Raw genomic sequence first — 26405 nt, forward strand, 5'->3', positions numbered from 1 at the left:
GAGAAACAAAATGGATTACCGACTTTCTGGACAATCAGAACAACATGACCCAGGCGAAGGCCCAAGCAACTGGAACACAACTCGCCCCCGTGCTCCGAGCATGCCTGCTGGAGCCCATGGCTCATACGTTGGCCAGAGTTTCAACACTGTCAACACACAATCCAGGGGTTTGCCTCAACTCACCCTCACTCCTGCCCCCGCGATTCCTCCCGGTTACAATATCGGCACTCTCGCACCTGGCACCGACCTCACTATGTATCGGCAGCAAACATGGTGGGCCCCTGGCGGCTTCCCACCTTCTCCGCCGGGAAAGGGCGCCACAGCGCTTACAGGCCCCAATTCTTCCAGTGTTACCCAACCCGCAGCAAGTGTGCCCAATGAACTCAAGGTTCAAGTCAAGGGGAAGTGGTTCGTTGCTCTTGTTTCTCCCGGACAGCATTCCATCATGGACTATGACTTCGCAAAATACTTTCTCGAGCTGGAAGGACTGCCACTTCCGCCTAGGAAGCTGAAGGAGATCTCGACTTTGACGGATGGCTACACCTCAGGCCCGGAGGAATTCGCAGAGTTTACTATACACATACCTGAGTTAAACCTGGAAAGCTGGAAGATGGCAGTTGCCCTTCTCCCTCGCACCGCAAGGAACAGACCAGCCCCGATACTCTTGGGCCAAAGATTCTTCGAGCGGATCGCCAAAGATCGCAACCAGATCAGCCACAGACCCGACGATATCCAGTTGCCACGGGAGGTCGCGTCAACCCCAGCGATCGATTCAACAAACCGCACCGCACCGCATGCCATGCATCCTGCAACAATAATTGGCGGACATGCTTCCACAGCGCTCAGAAGAAGAGCCTCTTTTGCAGGCTTCAACGACAACACTGTCAATCCGCATGATTTATTTCATCATCCTCTGGACAGCTATTTTGGTGGTGCGCCTCCCGAAGGTGGCTTTTCTTAGCGGTAGGGTCAATGGTGCTGGCGCTAGCTAGGGCGTCAAAGGTCTAAAGCCGTGGACGGAGCAACGGGGTTTCTTTTTGGCTTCTTTTTTTCCCCCTAGCTTGCTTTTATCTGCTTTTCATGCACTCACCGAGGAGCAAACTTGACAACAGTCTCGAAACGTCCGACAGGGCCTTGTGGTTTGGTATAGAATCCAAAGCGTACCAGCCTCCTGCTTTCTTTGGCTTTGTTGCTTTTGTTGCTTTTGTTGCTTTTGTTGCTTTTGTTGCTTTTGTTGCTTTTGTTGCTACCTACCCATATTGGTACTACATTATTATATCTCGGTCATTTATCTGCGAGAACTGGGGCCAAACGAGATGCTAATGGCTGAGTCTTGTCCCGGGCGATGATTATGAACTATTTTTGGAGGGAAGTCCCATATGTATTTTCAGCGTTGATAGTTACCCATTTCATACAGCACTACCTCAAGTTCAGACCTACAGCTGATGGATGGGCATGCCCAGACACACAACCGCCCCATCAACCACGAGTTCGACAGGGCCAACATATTCAATAAGTCGCATGACCAAGTGACAGCACATCATGGTGGTTGAAGTTTTGTGATCAATGCTGCTTACTAAGAACTTCGCAATCCAGTCCTGATATGGACAATCGTCTGACACCCTCACACTGTTGCTTTGGAGTTGAAGGTAATCGAATCTAACAATCTTATCTCTGGGGACAGATCTCGTTCCGTCCTGACTCAAATGCTCCTACCAGGAATACACTACCAACCACACCTTGGAGATTCACCGAAAACTTCCGTGGATGAAGATCTGCACTATTCCCACCCTACCTACCCTTAGTGTGGTTGTGCTCTCAGGTGCCGGGTGCAGTACCAGCGTCGGGTCATCCCCTTGACAAGCCTATTTCCTCTCGGGCAAAGCCAACCACGCCAACCTCTCCAGCTACAACTAAAGGTTCCAAGGTTTCGAGATTCCATGGAAACAGAATCGGGAAATGCGGTGCCGGCATTTTGTTGAGTACGAGCTCATCGGCTTTTGGGGATGAAAAGGTTGGGGGGACCTTGATAAGTAGGTACATGTACTTACTGTTGACGCCGCCAAGATGTGGGCGACAACTGACGCACAGGAGAGACCCAGCTAGATTGCTTAGCAGCCTGACAAAATGCGACCCCAATTATCCGCGCGTGTGCCTGTCTCAACCTGGGTGAGCATGAGAGGATACGCCATTCCACTAAACTTGCTAGATCCAAACTTTTTGCAGAGAGGGGAAGCTGGGAAAGCATCCCAGACTCACTTCTCCGGTTTTACTTCGCATGTCAAAGCCGCTATGACGGCAGTCAGCCGGTGTCCAGCCATCCAGATCACCGGGCCCAACCGGGCAACTCCCGCGCTGCGGAAGTTTCCTTCTTAGGTACACCTCTGCCACGGTTATTTATGTTAGCGTGACAGGGGTCTTTTGGTGGAATTTGCCCTGGCCGCACTAACATTTATTTCCCCTGCGGAGATGTACTCTTCCCACTCTGCCATATCCGTGGTTCCGTGGTGGCTACCGGCTCGAGAGTCCTCGTCAGCTGAGGATCTGACCCGCTGAGACTGAGGGACCGACCGCTCTGATCAGATGCCGCTTCTTAATCAAAACAAAGACATTCACCATGTTTCACATCTGGCTATAAACACGAGGTCCTGACAAAGGAACAACTGCAGAACCCGGACTAGACATCTGCGCGCTCAGACCCCACGACAGCCACGATCGCCCTGGCGGATCAGCTCCAAGAAACATCACGCTAGCAACGGGACTGCGGGCTATTCAACGGGCGATATAGGGCCAGCTGTGGCTCTTCAGGAAAAGCAAAGAACGCCCAAGAATTCATCACCGTTAGACGCCTTGTTTGTGGTGGAGAGGGCTCTGTCTCACCTTCTTTTGACCACCAACAGACATGTGGTGGGTTGGTCTAGCAGAGAAAGGGGAAGAAACTGTCAGCTGATTCGAGAGAAAAACATCTTTAGTGTCCAACAGGGCTTGCTATGCTGGGCGAGAGTATGTACTTGCCTCCGAACGGTGGTGGCTTCCAGATTCGCGCAATTACCTGCATGAGATGATATCCGAACAGGGGGTTTGACGCAAGAGCGCCCGATGACGAAGTAACTAGATCGGCTTTCCTGCCCCCCAGCCGGACGCACTCAGCTGTCAGACTCTAATCGCATCCCCTTGCCCTGGTGGCTGTCCGTTGACAAGATAGGTATCTATACCACCCAGAAGCCTCAGGTTTTGACTACCCAAGTGACTTACCGCATCCAGTCCACAAAGACCTTTCTATGAAGTTTCTCAACAATTTTGAAAGCTCCCCTGCTTCCTGCTCCAGTCGTCCATGGCAACAGGCATACTGGCCAGATAATAAGATACCAACAAACCGTAAATCAGCTAGGTAGGCGTCTTGAAACTCGCCACTGGGAATTCTTCACCGCCAATCTCTCATTTGAGCCGCATATAATTCCGGGTCATCGAGTTCGCGGCCCACGCACCAGGCGCGCGGACGCCTCGCTCGTTTCAAACATTCGTATGCATTACCGAGACGCAAGTAACATTATCATTTGGAACTAAAAGAGTCATGGATTTCCGGAACGGTGAGACGAGCGGCAAGCAAGTGATTGACAACATCGTTTTTAGCCCCCTCTGTTTATTTTGGGACAGGTGAATCCGGAGACGTCTCCGGATCTACAAAATTGAGATGAGACACGTCCCCGGATGATACGGGGAAGACAGTTGAAGGAAGCAAGAGCCAAGCCAAATAAAAACGGAGCAAAAAGCCAACCCAACAGACACACAGCTTGTCGAATCCGATATTATTAGAGAGACAACTCCTCTCACAATCAACCCCTTTTTCAGATAAACGACTCCTCGACTGGAGCCCAAATCCTTGCACCAGGTTCTCCTGATGTCTTATCCTCTCTCCAATGGCGCTCCACTTCACGATCCCACTGCCACTCGCCTAGTTTCCTGCGCTTGCCATGTTTTCCGGTGCTGTTGGCGCTGGCGAAGGGTGCGAGAAAAGAGATGAAGACCTTTGGGTCACCAGTGGCGATATATTCGTCGATAAGTTTGCGCTTTTTTGCTGCTTCCTCTTCGAGAAGGGCTTGCTTCCTCTGGCGGATCGTGCTTAGGTCCTTAGAATTGGTACCGTTAGCAGCCGGAGTAGATGGTTTCACCGTCTTTGTGACAGGAACCTTTGTGTGTTGATGGGCGAGTTTGTTTCGAGCGGTAGTCGATCGTGTTTGGGACCTACTGACTGCTGCTTCAACGGCCCCTTTGCCCCTTTTCGGCACTCTCTTATGGTCCCTCTGTGGTCTTGTCCGGTAGGAATGCTTGCTTTTGGTGCCCAGTTCCGCTGGTTCCGATTGCGATAGGGCGTCTACATCCGTGGGGGGTTGAGCGCTGACCGAGTGAGATTCCGCGGTTAGATGGTTGCCTTGTTTTTCGCCACTCGAGTCGCTATCCGGCCGTGCTCCTGGCAGGCGTGAGTTCGCATGTCTCATGGCGCCGTGTGCCGGATCTGCTGGAGGTGCGCAAACAATGGGTCCCCCAATGGCAACGATATGAGGCGAATTAAGCAAAGGTTTCTTTTCCTGGGTCAATTTGCCTCCCTTTTGAAAGAACTGGGAGCGGAACCGGGTGTAGCAACACTACCCGGGACGGCCGACAATATAAGAGCAGGACGACCGCTCCGATATAAGGAAAATTAGAAAAGATCTGTGCAGTTTTGCGGCCGTCTAGGGAGTTTCAGATATGCCTGGCTTTATGAGATGAACCAATCGAGCGACTTGTAGTAAGAGTGATGCGAAGATGCAGATTGCGGCTGGGTGGAGCCTCGTCGAGACCCTTTGGTCTTCAAAGAAACACTGAACTGGCCGGACGAGAGAAGTGTTGATGAAGCCCAACTTAACCGTCTTGATTAGCTTTGTTTACTAGAGCACGACGCAAAACTCACCTTGGTTCACAGCTCTTCAGCCGTAAGTATCCGAATTGGTTGAGCAACGGTTGTAGGGCAATGAGGAGGGTTTGACCTCTTGATCACCATGATAATCGTTTCTACGCCGAGGCATTGCGAACGACCAAGGTGGGAACTGAGTCGGAAGCGACCATGAGCGCGACGCAGTTGTGCCGAAATGCCCTCTTCCCCGCAGTTGAATGTGGCCGGCCCTATACGAAACAATAAATCAGCCCCCATTGCTTGAGATGGTGGGCAAGCGGGGTATCAGCGGTGGTTTACCTGCCCCCGGTCACTCTTTTGATGATCGTTGCCCAGCGCTGAACTAACTACACGGAGTAGGTAGCAGCCAACATCTCAGCTCCAGCAGAGCCGGGCGTAGGTGAGAACAACAAAAAGGAGTGAGGTCGTGCTTGCCACAAAAGGCTGCTCAAGTCAATCCCGCATGGTGACCAGGTGCCCCAGCCCGCCTTAGCTGCCCCGTTAATTAACCCTCAAAAGGTGGGTTGTGCCACAATGTTGCGGACGGGAGGGAAGGCGGTGTTTTTGGGGCAGCAAGCGCTAGCCACCTTACCTCGTAGATGGGGAGCGGGCAAAGAAACTTTCCACCTTCATCCACATGTTCCTCCTCTCTCGCCTCTTTGCGGTATCAACAACAAGATGGTCACCAAGGATCCTCCCATAATGGGCCACGTCATCTTACCAATATACATTGAATTGGAATTCCCACCAGACACCGACCGACGGTGAAGAGATGCTGCCATCGCCTGAGCTGGTTGGGCAACACACCCCATATCGCCCGTCTTGGAGTGGGCATACCCCTCATGCCTGAGTTGCCAACACACACCTCTTGGTTACACTTCCCGTCAGTCTTCCTGTTCATACCAAAAAGCTTGGTACATAGTGGAGACAATTCCCTCACGGTGACCAATACTATCGCTTGGTCGGTGAGTATCAGTGGTGGAAGCATGCCGTCGCTGACCAGAACAGGGGCATACCGATGCCGCCAGCCTCGAATAACCTCAACATAGCCTCGCCCCTGGCAATGGACGACCCAGTTTGCCCGTGGGAAAACCTCGCCTGCCACAGTTCCCCCCTGTTCTTCTGATCCACCTTTGAAGAACGGAATCTTAGTATCTTACCCAGCCGAAGCACTCAGGTAAATGAGGGTTTGTTATGGGACTCTGTGTCCCCCCCTGGATTTGGTCTGGCTCCTTTGGTCCCCCATTCCCCATCTTTATCATCCCCCGCCTATTCAGCTTTCGCCTGAGCCTGTTGCTGTCGCCACTGTGTGAGGCATCGTAGCGGCACCTCCCTTCTTGACGCCCTTCATTCTTCTTCCCGCTCTCCTTCCCACTCTCTTTATCGACACTCCGCGTGCTCAGCGTTATTGCACCGACTCATTGCTTCTTCGTGCGTCCTTCCACCAGTTTGGGATATCCATAGCTTTCGCCAACATCCATTCGAAATTCCCCTGGGATCCCCGCAACCACACTGCCCTCTTGTCCACATACTTTCCGCGCTGTGCAGCGGTTGTGTGGCATTGTTTTCCCATTGCCACTTTGGGAACTTGGAAGAGAAATTCCCACTCAGCGGTGCTCAACCAAGGTAGGCACCGCAAAGGACGGAAGCTCAAAAAAGGAAGACACTCACGAAATCCGAGCTCTGGTTCTCACCTTCTTCTTGGACACCTACCTTACCTTATTAAGAGTGAAGTCCTTCTTGACTCAATCCATCGCCATCACCGGTAAGACTTCCCGCGAGCCGTTGTAAGAGCTTTCAGCTGATCAGAATACAGAAACCACATCCAAACAACTCGGCTTGGAGAACCCAATCCCAACTAGGAGTATCAGCTTCCGTTGTTCTCCCAGTGACGGACTGTCGTCACCTACTTTGATCCCTAGCCAAAAGCACAACCATCAGTTTGCGCAGCCTTCAACATCCCGATCCTCTCCACCTCGCAACACGTACCGCTCAAGAGCCATGCCCGCTCACCATGTGTCTCGAAACAAAAACGGCCTGGCCATGGTCAGGGAAGCTCAGAACCCACAAACGACCACCAGTGTCCCGACAGACTCGAGGTTTCCCATTCCTCCTGGTGCTGCTGAGCGACCGGTAAGAAAACGGCGTCGCTCTTCAGGCTTAAGCGCCGTGCAGCCAGAGAATGCTTCCAGGGCAATCAACCTCCACGAGGCACCTCCCATCGAAACACGACCGAGAGTTGAGACATTTGTGCCAATTTCGTCAGAAATAAACTCTGAAAGACGCGTTTCTAGAGGCAGTTGGAGTCGGCGGAGGCTCCTTCAGGAGGTCAGAGAGGCGGTCTCATTTTTGTCAGCATCAGGAGAAAAGTTCGCAATCGGCGTGATAGTCAGGAGAGATCTTCGGCAATCCTTTGTATCTGAGTCGGCTGTTAGCTTCTTGGGGTTTAGACCAATGAACCTACCTGTACCACGGCGTCCCTTGCTCAGCATTTCATCGGGGCAAATCCGACCAGAACGATATGTTCGAGCCGTCGTCGAGCAAGTCGAGATTAGCAATGGCGGTCGGGTGAGATTACAAACAGGTGATATGCTGGTGGTCGACGACCGACAATTCCCTCCTGGTGTTCATGCTATTCTGTGTGGGAACTTTTTCCATCGAGACGAGGCAGGGCATTCTTCCTCAATTGCCGCCAACCAGAGTACTTACTCGCAACGACAACCACATCGGACTTCATACCAGAATTCGGCTCAATCGAGCACAGCGAGAAGCGAGTTCACGAGTGACTCGAGTCTCTTTACGGTGCCAACATTAATAAACAACTTGGTCTTTGATGATGATGCGGGTAAGTGGTTTTTTCTTCTTCTGCCGAAATGGGTTGGGGTCTGGGTCAGGGGACTTATAAAGGGCAATTGCGGTTCGGTGCTCGGTCCGCACCACTGTGTCCTTTAAGGCCCGGCCCGACGATCTACACCCGACAAGTTTCAGATGGCGTAAAGCCTGGTTCTAACATACATCGACCAGGAATCCCACCCAACTATGCACCATACAACGGCCACCACCAGCAAACTGGGATCCCAACATTGATCCATCCCAACGCAGGCCAAGGTTACATGACAGCTGCAATCCCGCCTCTAAATACTGGTCAATTTATGCAACCACCTTTATGGAATCAGAACATGGTCATGGACAACTTTCCGCCATTGGGTAACCAAAATTTCAAGATGCCAGGTCCAGCACCCCCTCCCAACGGGGCATACGGCCCTGATGGGGGTCAGCATGGCCAGCATTGAATGGGAATACCCAACATTTCCAAGATCAGGATTAACAGTAAAGAGGTGGCTTGCGTCACCCACCTTCATGCAACTGGCCTGTATTCCAAGGTTTTTGCAATCACTGTAGGCCAGCCAGTCTTTCTGGCTTACATGTCTTGCAACTCACCCCGCACCAGTCCAAAATCCCAACTCGCGGGACAGTATCTATCCAATCATAACCCGCTTTGAGATGTATGCCCCCTTCCAGCCCTCCGAAGAGTCGCTCGATGATGACTAGGGGAGGGAGGCATACAACACCAGCATTCACATCATCCCCTCTCTCACTCACAAAACGACAATTCTTGGAGTCTGCGACTTTGACTTGCGACCAGAATTCAACATCAAGACGATCGAATCCCATGACAGGCCTCCGAGATGATTTGCTATTGTGGGGAAGATGGCGTGAATGCCCGGTTAACTTGTTAAATGATGCCCACGCACCTTTGTGTTGGAAAATACACGGGGGTTTCTGAATGGCTGTCACGACTTAATAGGTACGTTGGTTTGAAGCCTGGAAAACTAATGGAGCTCGCGGACGACGAAGACGAGCAAAAGGAGAAACCGACTTGCGCTAAAACTGCCTGGGAGGGTCCGTTATCCAGATGTAAGACCTGCGCAGTTGAAAGAGAGAAGCTGTTAAGGAATGAGTAATGAATGAGGAGGAAGATAATGACTGGGTAACTACCTATGAAGAGGCTTTGGGGACTTGGGTCAGACTTATATAGATTGGGTTTCTGTCTCCTGTTTCGGTTGGGGAAGGGGGTCCCCCGTATTCTCCGTTTTCGTCTTTGCATTTCGGTTCGATTCACCACATCACGTTGCATTTTTGGTCGTTTGCCTTGGCATCTATTCTCAGACCTGACATCTAGCTTAGTTCCATAGAAGCGAAGCGAAGATGAGCCCTTCGGTCCTCAATTCAGAAGAGAATGTTTCATTGGCTTGTGATGCTCTGACTGCATGGGTGAGCGGCGTGATGGTGAGGCACAACGATTTCCAATCGGGGGATCCGCGGCGTGATTTAGGGGTTTGATCGTGTGAGACCTAACGCCGTGGCGTGTTCAATTTGGGCTTGTCGTACCACGAGACTTTATCGGGCGTTGGGAGGGTTATTTCCAGCTGTTGTTGGGATGGCATCTTGACCGGTGAGAGAGGGGATTTTGAGTAGGTCTTTTGAGAAGGATCACAGGATTTGACCACTTGAAGGTGGAATAAACTTGCTGTGGTGTGTTCAGCCGTTCTTTGGCTTTGTGCCGTGGAGCTTGGGCCGCACCGCTGAGGATGCCCTAACTGAACCCTAACCCCTGCTTGCCTAAACCCGAGGAGCTCAGCCTTCTTACGACACACCGAGATTATTCGGTCTGTTTGGTTGCCCTAAATCGCATTGTCATGCGGCTAGGTATGATAGGATAATCACTTTATTTTGTGAAGCCGAGGTGCGAATGTCTTACAGTGCCGAAAGTTCCATACTGACAGGAATTTCTCCCGCCACAAAAGGGGGACCGAGGGGGCGGGTTAGGTTAGGTAATTTACTTGAGGCTGAACCTGAGATATTCTTGATGTGACTTTCGTGTTCATGAACTCATGCTGTGAGGGATTCGGTTGCATCTGACTGTGCCCGGGAGCTGAGGAGAGAATGTTATCTCGGTGAGGTTTACAGTCCATCTGGAAGTTTGGCCCATTTGGATGAGTTCAATGGATCGAGGATACAAACGGGATAGAGATACATTGATAGATTCCAGTCTCCATTCCCGTGCCAAGTTCGGTTTGAACGGATGATCATTCAACGGTCTGGTGGGGTGGATCAGGGGGGGGGCATAATCGGGCGTACGCTAAGATGTTTCGGCCTGTGCCGGATGCTCTGTGCCATAAGGGCTGCTCCTTCAGCGTGGAATGAAGGGTGGTAATTCGTCAATTCCTCGGTTTCGAGGTGGATATCTCGGTGGTGTGACGTTTATAACATGAAAGCTGAGATCTATTGACGAGTGGGCCGCCGGCATGTATGCAGGGCTCGGTTGTACGGGGTGAGATATGGACCTAGGGAGGTGGAATGGGGTTTGAGAGAGATCATAGCCGTGGTTGTTTTCGTGCGATGGGGACGGAGGGATTGGTGGCTCATGGTGGAGGTTTCTTTGGCTTCGATGCTAGTGATTCTGAGGGCACTTTGCATGGTTCAAGAGCACCTAATTTGAAGCAAAAGAAAGCAAATAATACATGTATACCGGAAACGAAGCGCAAGACTGGCTACAAACTGAGAAGAGCAACCAAGGAAACAGTACATAGAGCTGTAGCACCAAAAAAAGCCTATGACCCTGCGACAATATCCCCGTAGTCCAACTGCGTTGAAGCCGCCGAATCATAGCATCACCTCACGTGTGCCAAAACGTCAGGGTAAGTTGATGCACTTGTAATGATCTGTATTATTCGGTAAATAGGTCAAGTAACTTCGGAGGGCGTGGTTTTATGGCCCAAAAGCTCCAGTGGATGAACCACTCTGTGAGAACTGGCTCGCTGTCTTGATCACGCCAATGAGGCCACTGACATCTCCGGTGCGCATATACAGGTCTTCAGCCTGTTTTCTTTGCTGTTGAAAGGCCTCGCTTTGGAATTGCTGTTGGATCTGGCAGTCCATCCAGGCACCATTGATATCGGCTAGGCTGGAAGAGTTCTGCCTAGATGGCGCGGGGGTGTAGATGCGGGGGGCTGTAGCCTCAGAGAATGCGCTCCCAGTTGAAGCTGTGTCTGAGCAGTTGGATAGCTGGTCATCTTCTGGGTCCGGGGATACTGTCCGAGAGGTGTCTGAAAGTTCTGGGGGAGAAAGAGCTCTGGCCCATCGATTTGGCTCTTGCCGGCATGTGTGTTGCAAGCCGCTGAGGTTTCCAAGTTGGGGTCCAGTATTCAAGGAAGGTTTCCGTGAGGTCAGAGGAGTAATCCATGCTGGATCCCGTAGATCATCCGGAATAGGCATTGTCTCCTGTTCACCTCGAAAGACTGACGTTCTGGCAACGTTCTCAAACCATTGTGTCCCGCCAGCGAATGCGATCATGGGAAATGATCCTGCGATGACAAGGTGCCTCGTTGTGAATTTGGGATTTGGAGTTTCGTATCTCCAGTCAACATGAACAATGTGTCTCTTAATCTTTACCAAGGCGTCTAGTTCGTCGAGGCCGATTTCGAGGAGTTTGGATGCCAGAGCAGTAGAGATAGTGTGTGGTCCTCCTAGGTCGATAGATACAGGAGACACGAAGTGCTCTAACGATCCGGAAGCCAGGCCACCATGTGAATGTTCGTGAAGCCGAGTAATGCAGATTGAGTCCTGTTAAGGTCGCATTGTTAGCATGCCAAAGAGCCTGCGCATATCTCAGGAAGAACCACATACAAAAGTATCAGCTTCACCGGTCGAAGACGTTTGCGCCATAGTTATTGATGCTTCAGAGATGCTAAACAGAAGGCTGATGATCGGGAAACTCCCGGAGAGGGGAACTATGTGATCTTAAGAGAGAGAAAACTGCTGCGTCCAAGAAGAGGAAAAAACTTGTAGTTGCAAACCTCGGCTTTAGCCCTCAACCAAATTTGGCACGGGGCAAGGCTCCAAGTCCCTCGCCGTGTGTGTACGTAGCATGGCAGCCCAGTTTTCAAGGCCATTATTGCTCCGCGGCAATGCGACACCATATGTCTCGTATCAATCAGAACGGCAAGCGCGATACAAGTACCACCTACATCCTAAAAAGGGGAATTGTAAATTGGTGGTGGCTGCATGAGGGTCAAACAGTCTGCAACCAATCATGGAACACTTCGGATACATCCCTGCCAAACAGGGTGTGGGACTGAAAGGCATCGAACTGCTCACATGGCAAGGTACCTAGTTAAATACCCGCCCAGGGCGTCCATTGTGTTTAACCTCATCGATGACAGGAGCAATACATTGCCAGATATCAGTCACTAGAACCGTAGACATGCTACTTACGCCCAAGATGCTTGTTGAAACAGCTTACGTAGAATACTCTCGCGGTCTCATGCGGCTTGGGTCGGTTTGCAAAGGGACGACTCTCTCTTCTCTTGGCTGGTGTCGCCCGTCAGTTTTCCAATTACCCAAAACTCCAAAATCAACCCTGGTGGTGGGAGCTGAATGCAGGTCCCACCAACCACCATGAACCTCGGCCAGAACACCATGTTTGTGGGCTTCCTACTGGTCCCTGAAGCTTTGGAAAATGCTCTCAACGAGCTAGCTTTGTCGTGTCTGGCCGGTGAAATCCGCTTCTTCGCTCCCATCAGTCTGCCTGATAAAAATTCCCGGTATTGACTGCAAGTGCTCCGCGGCCCATATCATTCTATCAGCATTAAACGCCCGACGCCTCCTTTTTCATCTCGTCCCATCAAAGTGAGCCAAATGACCCCGCCAAAAACTCTCGGCTTATCAGACCCAGAGCTCTCTCCGCTTGTTTGCTCACCGAGCCTTCTGGTCACCTCTTGTCGACGACAACTTGCCCTGACGAGACCATCTCCACCTTTGCTTAAGCAAGAAGTGTCTTTGACAGAATCAACACGAGGACTCTTTTGTCTGCTTTCCAGCTCCGCGTTTGTCAGTTTGGATCTTGCCCTGAAGAATTCCAGAAGCTGCCGTCCAACGCAACGAGCCGCAATCTTGCGTGTGCCCGAAAGTGCATACCCGGCAAGTCCATCGACGAAAAGCGCAGCTGCTCGATCTCATCTAGCCCACCTGCGCCATTCTATACCAGTTCAAGCATTTCGAGTTGGCTGGGAGTTTGGTATCGAGAGCGGCGGGGTTAGGCAGAGGAAGTGTCGTGTGCGGGAGCAGCGGGACTGTCTAGAAGGGAAAATCACAAAGTTAGCAACAACATGACATCTCCAAGACTTCTCCGGATACTAATGCATATGCCTTGATAGACACTCCCATCCTAATCAGCGGCCCTGTTAGGCGTCACGGTGCGACTCCACCGACAACACCTTTCGCACACGGCCCAAATTCAGACCCCAGAGACGCCTCAAGCTGCAGCCACAGCTTGCTAGCTTTTCACCTGGAGAAGGTCATCTACCCTACCACAAACCAAATCTGCAGAACCGCTGCTCGGGCTGCTCGACATCCGTAAAACCAAACCTCGGGATAAAGCCCAGCAACAATGCTGCCTCGCGATCCCCCCTGGGCTCGGCGACGGAGAGTTCGCCACTTTCCAAATAATTTTCTCGTCCCGGGCGAGTTCATGACAGAAATTGGGTTGATCACAGAGACCCCGAATTACGACGTCGTCAGACTACCGGGGTGTCTCATCAGCCCCAGGTTCCGAAACTCATATATGCTGGACGACACCGCCCACATTCTGGGCGGTCAGCCAGGCGAGTATCCGTCGCGCGAGATGACCGCGGACGAAACCCGCATGACTACGTTTACATCCCCGCTAGGGCTCATGTCCAGCAGCCGGAGTGTTGTCGCCGTGTTTGAGATCCGGCAACTTTCGTTGAGGTTTGAACTCATGAGGTTCCCTGTCGTGAGTAGCAACCTGTGTCGAGAGCTGGGGATCAGTGTGATCCTGGGGCTGCCGTTTATCCAATGGTACCAGGCTCAGATAGCTATGCTTCCCCAACCGCGGCTCGCGTTAGCTGCTGATACTGATGCACAGTATGCTCAAGGCCAGGGTGACCAGGAGCTGCCTAACAGCGGCGGTGGCGGTCAAGAGTGTGGCAATCGCAGTAATGTCGATGAGTGGGTCCAGAGGCAGCAGATCCAGCAGATGCCCGTGGTCGTCGCCGCTGATGAGAGCGTGGGTACCATGGAAGGCGCCATGAATGACCCAGAACTGAACACATGGTGTGTAGTCAAAACAAGCTTTTGAAGGAGGTTCATGCAACGCTAACGTCGTGTCGATTGGTAGGGATATCCTTGTGGCCCCGGCAGAGATGGGTGCCCACATCAGCTGACCGCTGCTGTGGTTCATAACTTCATTTGTGGACGGCGACTCGGCGAGGACAGCCAGTGAGCTTGAAGCAGCCAGGGTAATGGAGTGAAGACATTGGCTACCAGGTCAGACTGATGCAAGAACTGCACACGAGTAACCGGTGAGATGTCGGTTGGTTATCTGACACCTGGTTGGCCCATCATCGAACCCCGTTTTCATTTGGAAATATTATCTCATGATTCGTGTCTGACCGGCAGTTACCAGCTGGCTGGGTTCGTGTTTCATCGTGTGTGTGGACCCAGTCCCGGGAGAACTGCGGATAGACGGATGTCAGGGATGGGCTAGTGTTTGCTTATTTCGACGTCGCAGATCCACATCATGTCGTGTTCGCATTAGCTGGACATGGACACTCGGTGGCTGCTTGAAGAACGTCAGTTTCAGGGTTGGTCGTGAGGAGAAGGCTTTTTGAGTGGGTGGGGTGTGGATTTGGCATGTTCTGGAAGCTGTGGGAAGGGGCGGGAAGGGGCAGGAGGATTGTGATGATTTTTATGACCAAATCTCCTTGCAGTTTTTGTGCTAAACTAGCACCCACCCAGGGTTCGCTTGGAAAGCTCTTTGGCTCTCCAATAGGGCCGCTCTGGACATACGTTACGTTGTTCGATTTTATTCAAGTAGCCTAGATCCCAGACTGATAGTCTAGACACTCAATCATACGCTTATGAAGTATCACAATCTTGAAGCTCTGTGTAAGTAGTCGCCAGAGAGCAGGGGTAGTCAGGGTTAGGGCTTAGCACCTATAATCTACCTGTACACAGAACCACTCAGGGCCGACAACCATGTTAGGTTCTGTCGGTTACAGTATCGAGGCCCTATTCCCACAATACTAAGTATATGGTATTTTCAGGGGCTTCTAGCTCACACCTTCTAGTACATTGACTGCTGATGGCGTGTAACGCAATGTGCAGAGGAAGTAAAAATATGCTCGAGATTCGCGATGTTCTAACAGTGACCTATGGCCATCCCCAAGTAAAAGGAAATGTGAGAAAGACTAAATAAACATCATACATACTCGACAGGAAATGAATCATTTGTCTACCAACCCCCGAAACACCGCATCAGAAACATTATAACTCAAGTGAACCCGGTGCTATCACTCAGAACAAACACTGTTGTCCGACGGTGAAATAGACCGAGACTCCATATCTCGTTTGTGGCAGGTACTCAAGCTGCTCTTCCCGGACATAATGTATTGTTGCACCTGCATAACCCGAAGAAGACAGCTCACCTCACCCGTCGCCTTACTATGCTGCTCAGCACGCCGTCGAAGTTCGCTGAGGAAGGCCGGGCACGGTTGTTGTGTGTAGTCGAGCTGTCTTCTCCGTCTTCTTTTGCTTATGCCGCAGTATTGATTCGGGGAGATCTTACCTGCTCCTGTCAAGAGAGGCGGAGAAGGATAGGATGTCTTCAGCTGAGCTCGAGAGTCTTGCTGGGATTTGCGTAACCTTTGGTGGCTACTCGTTATCTTTTGAAGTCTGTCTAACCGTTCGGCAAAGACGATGGTATAGTTCTGTGCATCGACCGTAGATGTGGTGTCGGTGATCTTATGGCGAGTGGTGATCACGGGATATGAACCCTCAGTGCTGGCGGTAAGACGCCACTGTAAAATGACGTTGCTAGCTTTTGCAGGAAGGTGATCTGAAAGTATAGAACGTAACAGCGTGATTGGGATCTCGTTCTGTTGATTGGAGGTTCCACTGGTGTAAGGAAAGCTACAGGGCTTGTCAAATTGTCGACATGCTGCTGGAATTCCCGGAACTGTCACAGAATGAAGATATATCCTCGACAACTGCCCCAATGTTAGCTTGAGATCTCTCGTTGTTGCGAATCGGTGGCAACTTGCTCTGTCTTGGGGTTCCTCTACCTTGATTGTCACAGCCTGTTGATCGGAAGACATTGTTGAAGAATTAGGTGGGAAGGCAAGGGTGTGAGCTGCTGTTGAAAGTCTTGTATGCCGTGAAAGTATCATTCTAGACATCGTTATATACGTCTAGGTTTAGCACCAGAAATAGAGTAAAAGCTCACCGAGAAGGATGCATCAACAAGGCGTACACTCATGATCTCACGGGTAAGAGTCGTGGCTAGAACTGGTCGACCATTGTCAGGGCCCATTTCTGATCCACATTCCAAGCCAACTGATTCCATCCTCGTAGAGCCTCAATGTGCCTGAGTGGTTCGGTTTAGTAAATGTGCTATCAACATGCTTGCAAGAGGCTACAATGAGGTATGTTGGCTCAGATCCTCGCCACAGCACATCCATCGGGCACTGGATGAGAATCATGTTATCAAACAGTGAAGATGGAAATGCCAAAAGGAAGCTGAACTCATCCCCTATCGATAACAGATTGCTCCAACCGGTAACACATTGATCTTGCCCAAAAGGGGGTTGCATAAACGCCTATTTATTACATCAGTACTTTTCAGCGCCAGTCGCTGTCCAATCATGAAGGCTGAAATTTGGTGAAATAAGCGCCTGCCATCCTCTCGCAGGGTCAATTTGGAAGTTCATAACCGCAGCACCTGCCCCGTTCACACCGAAGGTAGGTCGCGCACTTGTCTCTCTCTCTTTGCAGCCCTGCAGGCCTGAATCTGTTTTAAGGCACGATTGAGTGACCAGTTCCTTCGAATGTCCGCAGCTCTCGTCCCGAACTAACCCGACACTCACAAACACCGACCTACCATATTCCGACAATTCCAATCCCGTCTTTCTGGCCTTGGCAGGTTCGCCTCCCCTCACATCGACTGCGCTTTCGAGTAACCCCGCACATGAGTCCGGTGCCAGCTATCGTAACGATCATGCTCCTCGATGCGATGCGGTTCATACCACGACTGGAAGTCTCACTCGCGGTCCATCGAAGTGGATGAAATTGACAATACATATTGAGGGGCTGGCTCATGTACATTTCCATCAAGCGGGCTGTGTCTGGCTTGGTCATGATGGTTGTGGAGATGGAATTCCCTGTTGTAACTTGCTGCGATTTAGGGTACAGGTTGCTGATTGGAGACCTGGAGCTTCCTGGGCTGTAAACAGCGCCCATTTTACACAGGGCCTTTGCTCATGAATACACCAAGTGCAGGATTCAGCCTACCCTTCATAAATGTTTTTCCATTATTGATTACATCTGAGGCGAAGTCGCCTCGATTTCCCTTTTATATGCTGTGGGGCATGTACTGAAGGGTGTGGGTAGGTTGGCTTTTGAGTCTGGAAGGTCCCTCGGATTCAACTTTGACATTGGTCCACTAGTTGCCCTGTTCCCCTTGGCAATACCATTTGCTTATTTGGGACTTAGATTCTCTTTGTAATTACATCCCACTTGAACACTTATCCTACTTTTTGAACGGCCGTTATGATTGGAAGGCTTCTATGATATTGTACATTAGGCCGTTCGCCTCCCGATATTTCTATCAGACTGCCTCTCCCCCCAGCCACGATCACTCTGTGCCCCCTCAACTAAGACTCCGGAGTTAAAAGAAAGAGACCGACCCACAGCAAAGACCTCGGATAAAAGCACACGAACTTGTGCTATTTCTTTCTCTATAGCCAGCACCGTTGCTTTGGGCGGTTCGGCCACAGTCGAAGGGGTTCTGCTTTGGCACGGGTAATTCTCCCCTCAACAAACATTCAGATATTTACTGATGGATGTCCAGAAAGAACTAAGTCCTGTCATCCTTGAGGAGCATCTACGACATCATGAGCGACGTACAACCTGCATTCAACACCGCCCTCCGCCGGGTCAACGCCACAGTGCTTCGTGTGAATCATCGCCGAGAATGCATCATGGGTGCTAAAGTTCTTCCTAATCATGTGGGTACAGAGGGCGTCACCTTACAAACGTGGTATTCAGAACACCATCGAGTCAACTACATCTCTAAGGACATGCTAGCGGCGCTCGGATGGAACTATTGCACTCCGGACCTTGGCAGAACTCTGAACCCACGGGGAGGTGTCTTCAAACCTGTTGGATGGGTCGATCTTTACGTGCAACAGCCAACTTCCCCGTTCGATTGGAAATTTGTTCAATTCCATGTCCTTGACGAACCCCTTGGGATTGAAGTGTACGACATCCTCGGCCAGCCCCGGAGATTTGATCTCATTATCGGCGAGGCCAGCTGCGCTCAGCTCTTGGGTAACGCTTTCGACTACCAGCAGTACAACTTCGACCCCGAGGGTTTTGAACAGCAAAGGCAATACGACTATGCTCTTTGGGAGCAGCAGCAGCTTGAGATATTGAACAGGGAGCAACAAGATTACGGTCGCTACGATTGGAACTGGTATGTTTCGCTGGTTTTGCCCCTCTATCATTCATTCCACACTGACATCAATCTCTTCCAGATTTTCTCTCTCTAAATCAGCGGGGGCATCCACACGCGCTCTTTTGGCTTCGGGATTTCATCAAATCAGTGCTTTTTACGACGTGGGGGATATTTAAGGAGGTTGATTTTAGGGCGGACTTTTGCGTATTATGATTTACATTTCCTATCGTGCTATTACACGCACGTTAACCCCCTCTAACGTTTCTTACACCAACCCTTCTAACACCTGTATCATTCGACCTCCCCAACACGACTACCTCCCGACACTTTATTATACGGTGAAGAAAATCCCATTGATGTCAAGCTATTATTATTCTCGCTTTTGCCAGTTTTACTAGTCCAGGTTTTGGCTTTATTTGGAATTTGGAGGATTTCTTTCTCTTATTTAGCTGGAAATAGCAGAATCTTTGTACGCAACGAGAATAAAACATCAACTGCGAAACAAAAAAACAAAAAAAAACCAAGACAAATTGACTGTTGTTGCAAGTCGTGACACCGCCTCCATAGAAGTTGCATGGCATCTGTTGCCCGGAGCCAACCAACTCCACGTCCACCGATCCCAGACCCTGACCAACAACCCAGCCGGCGCGCAGACGAAAATCCCGTGACCACACAGCATCCAGCGGCACTAACATTACTATGGTAGACCCCCCAGCAGACTCCCAGGATACCGGGGTTTAATTTACGAAACCCACCTAAAAACCACGGCACACTACCGCCTACCGCCTCATCAACCCCTGCCTCTTATCTCCTCCCACAAAATACCGCCTACCAACCTGCAAAGACCTTGTAGCACCCGAACCAAAATTTTGCACCGCCCGGTCCCATCTCCTTGCTCCCGCACGTGTGGAGTGTGTATCAAAGTGCGCGCCCCTCGGCAAGGCGGGAAGGATCGCAGCTTACCAGCAGATTTGATGCCGAAACAAGGGCCATTGATCATCATTTTTCTCATGTTGCACACATCGCACTTGGGGCTTCAGGCGTTATTTTACCGAGGCATGACAGAAGCCACGTTTCGGGTTCTCTCTTTCCAGGATCAAAAGCAACAACAGGTTGCCTCGTATCTTCTGCATTCGGTGTACATGCTAGTGTATGGAATTTCCGCAACTGTGTGCGTGTGGTCGGTGTAAAACTAACAAGCGAAAAACACCCCAGTCGAGTCCTGGAGGGGAAAAAAAGAAAATAAGGGAGCCAACAAACACAGTCTGCCGGCTTGGTAAATGCAGCAAAGAGGCTCAGTGGTCGTGTGTGGTCGATACGGTGCTGAGGTAAGCTGTACCTACCCAGTTTTGGCAAGTGGGGTTCACGCACGCCGTGCGAATGATTGGTAACCCGAGCTCTCAGCCCCCAAACTCCGGATCTGTACGGACTTCATCCGGACCCACCTAGCGGCAAGATCGGAGCCGAGTAGGGGGTAGAGAATGCCTAGGCCCCCAACTGATGGACTGGGGGGAGACGTTTGGAATTTGCTAGGGTGGGCAAGCAAGCCACATGACGTTCGGCCCGAAGCGCTGAGAGTGGCGCAGTGATTGTTTCGGCGGTTGGTGAGCCTGGCTGCCTGTTTGTAAGTGTCTTTTTGTCGTCTGATATGGCATGATCCTGCTCCTCGATCTTGATCAGTTGGGACGGCCTCGACATCAGACGGAGTGATACGACGCCGTCTGACAGATGCAGGGTCGCAACTGCGCGGTTGTCGCTCGTGAGAGGTGTAGTTGTTTGGTGTCCGGGGTCTGCATATGCCGTTTTGAGTGGCTGCATGTGTGTATGTACTTAAGCTGCCTCAGGCACGCTGCAGGTATAACGGGCTAACAGCGATGAATAATGTTGATGCCCCTAGCCGGTCTGCATTGGACTATCCAATCATACATTTTCTATTCATCATCCTTCGTGATCTTAACTTGACCTCACAAATGTAGCTTGAGCCCCGGGGTTTCCGGGTTGGCAGTGGTTGCTTGGTCGCCTTCCTCTCCGCGAGATATCACCCTACTCCGAAGAGCCACGTTTCTTTTCATCAAAAGAAAAGCTTCATTGCATCATACCACATGTTTGTGATGACTTGCTAGAAGCGAGCCAATAAGATTGGGCAATGGGCTCCAAAAGACTCCGGGAATCCGGAGGCGTCGCCGGAAGCATGACATCACCTTTCCGGTGGTGGCAGTGCATCTCTCCATGCCCCGCGGGGACATTGGGGCACAACGGCATCAACGGTCGTTTGGCTTGATGAGGTGGCGGCGGTGGTTACTCGAAAGCGGCCGTAAGGACTCGTCATCACCTGACAAGGTGGAATATGCAAATCAGATATCGTGTTGCACAAAATGTGTGTGATAGGGGAGTTCTCGCAAAGCCCAACATTTACACAGACAAATTAGGAAAGAGAATCCCACTGAAGCTTGCTGTGGCTTGCTGAAAATGCCATTGAGGATGGATGTAGTGGTGAAATATGCGCGTCTAAGCGCAGGCGTCGAACCGGCGTGGGCATCGGCCAATCAAAGATTGAATTTTTGATGACGACGACACGAAGTAACTTCACACAACCACTACAGCCCATGGCAAAAGTCATTGGCCCGTGTCAGCCTATCGACCCGAAGTACTTCACTTGACAGTTGGTGATCGCGCCAACCGCTGCGGTTCGGGACGATGCATCGTGGTGGTCCGTTCGGCGTTGTCTCCTCATCGAGACCGGAAACCTTCGGTCGGTAGCGGTGATCCGTCTTTTCTGTGTTGTGTGAAGACTCCGTGATTGGTTGCCAGAAATCAGTCTGAGGGGACGCCTGGCCACCCTAAGTACCGTCAAACCGCCCTGTCATTATCGTGCGTCGCATCGCATGGCCTGTTAATTTCCCAGTTTCCATGCCCGGGAGTCCCGTGATATCTATCCAACGATACCCTCCTCAGAATGAAATAACAACAAACATGTTCGCTCGAAAACACCTCACCAGAGGGGCCTCTAGTCCGAATGGCAAATTTTGTGTGTCAAATTCCGACTCTTTGTGTGGTTGAAGTGACACCTCTGTTCCTCACCGAGCTCAAGAGGGTCGACTACTTAATCCAATCGTAGATAGAGGAGTGAGTTCCAAAGTCGAGCACCATGGCCGCATCTAGGAAGCAAGCCAGGGCGGTTCAGGATAGAATATTGAATTCGTTTCAACAAATGACATTACCTATTGTGACCATGTAACTGCCATGCCGCTGTCTAGTGTGGCTTGAACTGATTGGACTCCTGGTAACAACCTCAAGTCAAAATGCCTACCAGACCGAGAAATGGACTGGGAAAGAAGCCTTTCTTCACATCCGCAATCAGGCCCAGTCAATCAGGATGTGCAGGGCATTCGACAAAATATCCGGTGATGGTTTGGAAACATGCGCCACCCCGATCCATCTCTATCCGTCCTGGTCCGCTCGGTCTTCCTCTGCAGGTTGAGCTCAGGCGGATGGCCAGGTGAAACGATGAGGGGCCATTATTTCGTTTCAATGCGGAAGATAGCATCGAGAACACTGATCTGTAGGGTGATATGACCGTCAGCCCTGTAAGCCTATCACCGTCTGATCCGTCATATTAGCCCTGATTCCAAGTACCATATCAGCCCTGATTCCCAGTACCGACTTTTGCCCATGATTTTCCAGGACCTGTTTGTAGTTTGCTTTGCCCTTATGAATTCATTCACCAGCATTGCCACCAACATAGTTCCGGCTCACATCGCCCTCCACCCTCACAAGGTTCTGCGGCACAACCTCCCCAGGAGGAGAGTACCCCCCCAAAGCCGTCACAGCCGCCGCAAATCCTCTCCAAAAATCACAAGGCGTTTTCTGATTCTTATCGTCACTGACAGTCGTTATCCCCCAGCCACCCACATCCAGCACGCCCGAGATTTGCTCGCCTCGTCCGCTGACAGGATGGTTCCAACGTATAGCCGGTGGAAGATTCAGTATCTTTCTGTTCATGTTTGGATTCCCTGTGGTGATGTACGACGCAAAATAACTCTGCATCGCTGTGCTGATGCCTGCCACCAAGGTGCCGAGGACAGGTACAAAGAACATGGCCAGGTCGTCGAGGAAGGTGTCGGATGTGTAGGCTGTGCTGAAGAAAGTGGGTATCAGGTCGGTGGCGTGCTGGCCAGGGAAGACGCTGTATTGCATGTTCCAGACTTTGCTATCGCCGAAGGACTCTGTCAGATCTGTAGAGATAGAGTGGACGTTAGCAACCATGACCCAAGAAGCAACGGGAACGCCTGGACTTACGCCTAATGTGGCACGTAAAGCAACTATCTCTTGTAAACTCCGTCATCCTAGCTGTCTGTGTGGCATACTTTGACTTCTTCGTCCCTTTGACAGGAGGGTATGCTTCTTCAATCTTGTTGTTCACACCTGCCGTCAGAGTATTGTTGGGAAACAGCTGGCCCAAAAAGCCTGAGAACTGCGCATCTGTCTGAATGGAACCGCCCACAAACAAACTTGCCTCGTCCGCGACATGGGACAGGATCAAGGAATCGAGCTTCCAAAACTTTCCCAGGGCGAGCTCCAGCACTGGCAACTGGCGAATAAACTTGCCATCCGGTGTTGGGCCAATTGCAAAGGTACCCGGTGCCTGCTTCAAGTTCAGCGCGTTATTTGCCTTGATCAACGCCGTCGGGTCAGCAGCTCGCAGACAGGCCAGCCCTTTGCCTTGACATCCAGCGAGTGTTGCAAAATCCTGAAATGTATCTTCAACTTTGCCAGCACGGTCCCATATCGGCTGGAAGGCTGGAGATTGCAGAATTGCCCTTGAGAAGAGAGGATCAAGGCGACCCCCTTCCGCGACAATGTGGTGAAATATCGACGACGCACCCGCCGATTCGCCCATTGCAGTGACTTGGGTAGGATCACCACCAACCAAGTGAATATGATCCCTCACCCACTGCAAAGCAGCCCTTTGATCGTGCAATCCAGCGTTTGGGAGCCCGTCTCTTTCCATGGATTCCCCTGCCAAGAATCCGAAGGCACCGACGCGGTAGTTGATGGCGACAAAGATCATGTTGTTATTTGACTGCCCAATCATCCCTCCTCCATCGTAGAACGGTAAGTCGGGCGTCATCGTGTCCTTGCTGCCAAAGAGAAAGCCACCTCCGTAGATCCATACAACGACGGGTAACTTGATGGTCGGGTTTTTGAGCGCCTTTCCAGGCACATAAACGTCGAGGAATAGACAATCTTCGCTTCCACCTGAGAAGAGTGGCAATGGGATTCCACCAAGGCTGAAGAGGAGTCAGATACTAGAAACATGTGGGGTTTCCCATGAAGAACAGCACCTACAACTGGTTTATGACAGCTCCGACAGGCGCCTTGTTGCCTGGTCCGACCACATTGATACCATTCGGAGCCGACTGAATGCATCTTGGCCCATAACTGCCATCCTGATGAGTGCTATTCTGTGCTGGGGGCGCTGGTTTGGCCCATCTCAGCTCACCGACAGGTGGGGCCGCATATCTGATGTTCTTGAAGATGTACCTATGATGTCGTTAGCTTGTGAGACGACTCAATCTCCAAGACGCAAGAACTTACAAATCGCTTGATGACCGATAACTTGAGGCTCTATACGATCCATATGGTAAAGTGAGTACCGGTAGCGAGGACTGTGATTGAAAGCTAATACCAGGCTTCAAAGGAATGCAAGTAACAAACGAGAAGAAAGATGTAAAGAAGTAAAGGAGTGTATAAGGGACCGCCATCTCGAGCGGACGGTGAGCAGCACACTACACGCCACCGAACCCACAAGTTTGACAAGAACTCGCAAAGAAAAGGCCAAGGCCATCAAACATGGGTGGCATCACCCATATATCAGTGGCCCCCACCCCAGGTAAACACCAGAAAAACGCCTTGATCGATCTCTCCGGGCCGCCCGGCCGGCCATCACACCTCTATCCTCACCGGGCAAATAAGCAGCCAGAGAAGCTGTCCTCAAGCCTTGTATAAGATAGAATCTTCTTCAAAGGGAAATTATCTCCATGAGATCGCGCCGTAGCTGCAAGGTACCGGAATTAGTGCCTCACCTTAACAACTTCTGTGCCCATAATGCGCCAATCAGAGTGCTCAATTGACCATCTCATCTTCGAAAGGTTGTGATATGGATTTGAACAATCTTTCAGTTGGTAGCCCTACCAAGGGTGGCGACCTATCAGTCTGTCGCTATTGAACCTCTCGTGATGCTTGACCAATTCGTGTTGTTTGTTGTTTTTGTGCCCCTCGTCGGTCGCAATGAAGGCAGACCGAAAACCGACCTGGGTCGCTTGCGGTCGCGACCATTATGCGTGGGAAATACGAGGCCGCAGAGGCAAAGCAAAGGTAGAACTTGAGATGCCTCGGTCAGGCAGTGATGACTGACTGGTGTGGTAGCGGGTTTGCACCTCAAATCGAAGTGATGTTAAATTTGGAGATTGGTCGACGGCATGATGAGCGTTGATTCCACCATGGAATAGGGGAGGCGCTTAGAAACCCTAACCCTCCATTCATCGCCTGAGGGACAAGAAAGTGGAGGATAAAACAGAAACCAACCGGCTCAATTACATGTGATGACTCCGATTGCTCTCATAATTCCTGATAAAACAATGAGTAGTTGTTTATTATGATTTGAAGACAAAAAATGAAAGGCTGACGCTGCGATTATGAGGGCATTCCACGGCACGCACGTAACATCTGTTTAAGGAAAACATTGAGAAGCAGACTTCCAGCCCTCACAAGCATTACAGACGAACGTCTGCCCGAATGGTCTAGACAGTTGAGACAGCACAAGATCATCCTTCTCATGGCGCTTCCTAATGGTAAATTCAAGAAGCAAAGACAAAAAGGCAGCGTTTCCTTGTCGACTGGAAACAAGAAGTACGAGTATATCGAAAAGATTGGGAAAGGAAAGCAGGAATACACTGTCAGTCTGGCCGAAACGTAGATGACGACGTCATGCCAAAAAGGGAGTCGTAGCTCAATGCGAAAACAATACCGGTTGTCAACATCAAGAGTTTACCAAAGGAAAAATGAGGGTACGACTCGAAGAAGGAACTTCGATGCAAGCAATCCCAAAATAAAGGCAGTGATAGTCGAAAATCTTGTAGTTGGTTAAGTGATGTTTCTGGTCCCGTTGTCCATTTTCTAAGTCCACTTGATGAGAATCAAGGGTGAAAAAAAATGTCGAAGAATAAAATAAAAATAGGTGACCGTATGTATTTTAGCTACCAATTCGCGGCCTCTTTGCCCAGAGAGACATCTCGACCTTGACGATGGTATCTAGAATATAAGCATCAACAAATTCACAAGCGCCCTCTTGAATAGAGATACTTAAGAATAAACAACCTTCTTGAAAAGAAGGTTAAAAAGAACTACAGCTGCACCTTGCATTTCAATGCGAGATGGGGGAAGAAAAAAAGAAGATACAATGACCCGCCTCAAAGAGAATCTTCCAGCACGCAACTCCACCCACCGGGGACCGGCCTGCCTGCTCATGGCGACATATTTGCTGAATTGTTGATATCGAAAGAGAAGGAGAACAGAAGGAGAACGTCGATCGTCGAATTGGCGACTAAGTCAACCCTTTAAGCCGATCCCAAGAAAGCACCGAGTGCAATCTGCACACCCAGGCAAAGCCCATTTACCCAGGTGGTAAGGAATCGAACCGTCGCGACGGGTGAGAGCGCTATGCTGGCTATGTTGCGCATTGCGCATTACACCACATGGCCATTTCAGTTGTGTCTGAATTTGATATCTCCTGGTGCGGAAAGAACACCTGTAAACCCCCGTCAGTTGCTCTTCGACGTTGCTGCTTGCCAGGTGGTGACGTTAAGTTGCTCCTGCTACTAGAGCGACCAACCCTCGCGACTGCTGTGTCAGCATACACAACCGGATGGACAT

At 50.8% G+C, this 26405-nt stretch overlaps 7 protein-coding genes across 7 annotated transcripts; 3 read left to right on the forward strand and 4 right to left on the reverse strand.

The window, feature by feature from the left end:
• Positions 1 to 10: 10 nt before the first annotated feature.
• Positions 11 to 961, forward strand: PODANS_4_7108 (uncharacterized protein; the record flags this gene model as incomplete). Its single annotated transcript, XM_001906090.1, has 1 exon — positions 11 to 961. The coding sequence occupies one exon, from the start codon at positions 11 to 13 to the stop codon at positions 959 to 961; it is 951 nt and encodes a 316-aa protein (XP_001906125.1).
• A 2887-nt stretch (positions 962 to 3848) lies between these two features.
• PODANS_4_7105 (uncharacterized protein) lies at positions 3849 to 4499 on the reverse strand (the record flags this gene model as incomplete). The annotated part of the gene is made up of 1 exon (XM_001906091.1): positions 3849 to 4499. One exon carries the CDS (start codon positions 4497 to 4499, stop codon positions 3849 to 3851), a length of 651 nt encoding a protein of 216 aa, XP_001906126.1.
• A 2435-nt stretch (positions 4500 to 6934) lies between these two features.
• PODANS_4_7102 (uncharacterized protein) lies at positions 6935 to 7885 on the forward strand (the record flags this gene model as incomplete). Its single annotated transcript, XM_001906092.1, has 1 exon — positions 6935 to 7885. The coding sequence occupies one exon, from the start codon at positions 6935 to 6937 to the stop codon at positions 7883 to 7885; it is 951 nt and encodes a 316-aa protein (XP_001906127.1).
• A 2820-nt stretch (positions 7886 to 10705) lies between these two features.
• Positions 10706 to 11662, reverse strand: PODANS_4_7100 (uncharacterized protein; the record flags this gene model as incomplete). The annotated part of the gene is made up of 2 exons (XM_001906093.1): positions 10706 to 11560; positions 11624 to 11662. The coding sequence occupies 2 exons, from the start codon at positions 11660 to 11662 to the stop codon at positions 10706 to 10708; spliced, it is 894 nt and encodes a 297-aa protein (XP_001906128.1).
• A 1723-nt stretch (positions 11663 to 13385) lies between these two features.
• Positions 13386 to 14096, forward strand: PODANS_4_7095 (uncharacterized protein; the record flags this gene model as incomplete). Its single annotated transcript, XM_001906094.1, has 1 exon — positions 13386 to 14096. One exon carries the CDS (start codon positions 13386 to 13388, stop codon positions 14094 to 14096), a length of 711 nt encoding a protein of 236 aa, XP_001906129.1.
• Positions 14097 to 15309: 1213 nt separating this feature from the next.
• Positions 15310 to 16113, reverse strand: PODANS_4_7090 (uncharacterized protein; the record flags this gene model as incomplete). Its single annotated transcript, XM_001906095.1, has 2 exons — positions 15310 to 16005; positions 16081 to 16113. 2 exons carry the CDS (start codon positions 16111 to 16113, stop codon positions 15310 to 15312), a joined length of 729 nt encoding a protein of 242 aa, XP_001906130.1.
• Positions 16114 to 22187: 6074 nt separating this feature from the next.
• PODANS_4_7080 (uncharacterized protein) lies at positions 22188 to 24025 on the reverse strand (the record flags this gene model as incomplete). Its single annotated transcript, XM_001906096.1, has 3 exons — positions 22188 to 22696; positions 22740 to 23761; positions 23820 to 24025. Coding segments are annotated over 3 exons (1737 nt in total), but the record flags the coding sequence as incomplete, so codon positions are not given.
• Between the last annotated feature and the right edge of the window lie 2380 nt (positions 24026 to 26405).

This window comes from Podospora anserina, chromosome 4 (assembly GCF_000226545.1).
Source record: "Podospora anserina S mat+ genomic DNA chromosome 4, supercontig 4".
Lineage (NCBI taxonomy): Eukaryota > Fungi > Ascomycota > Sordariomycetes > Sordariales > Podosporaceae > Podospora > Podospora anserina.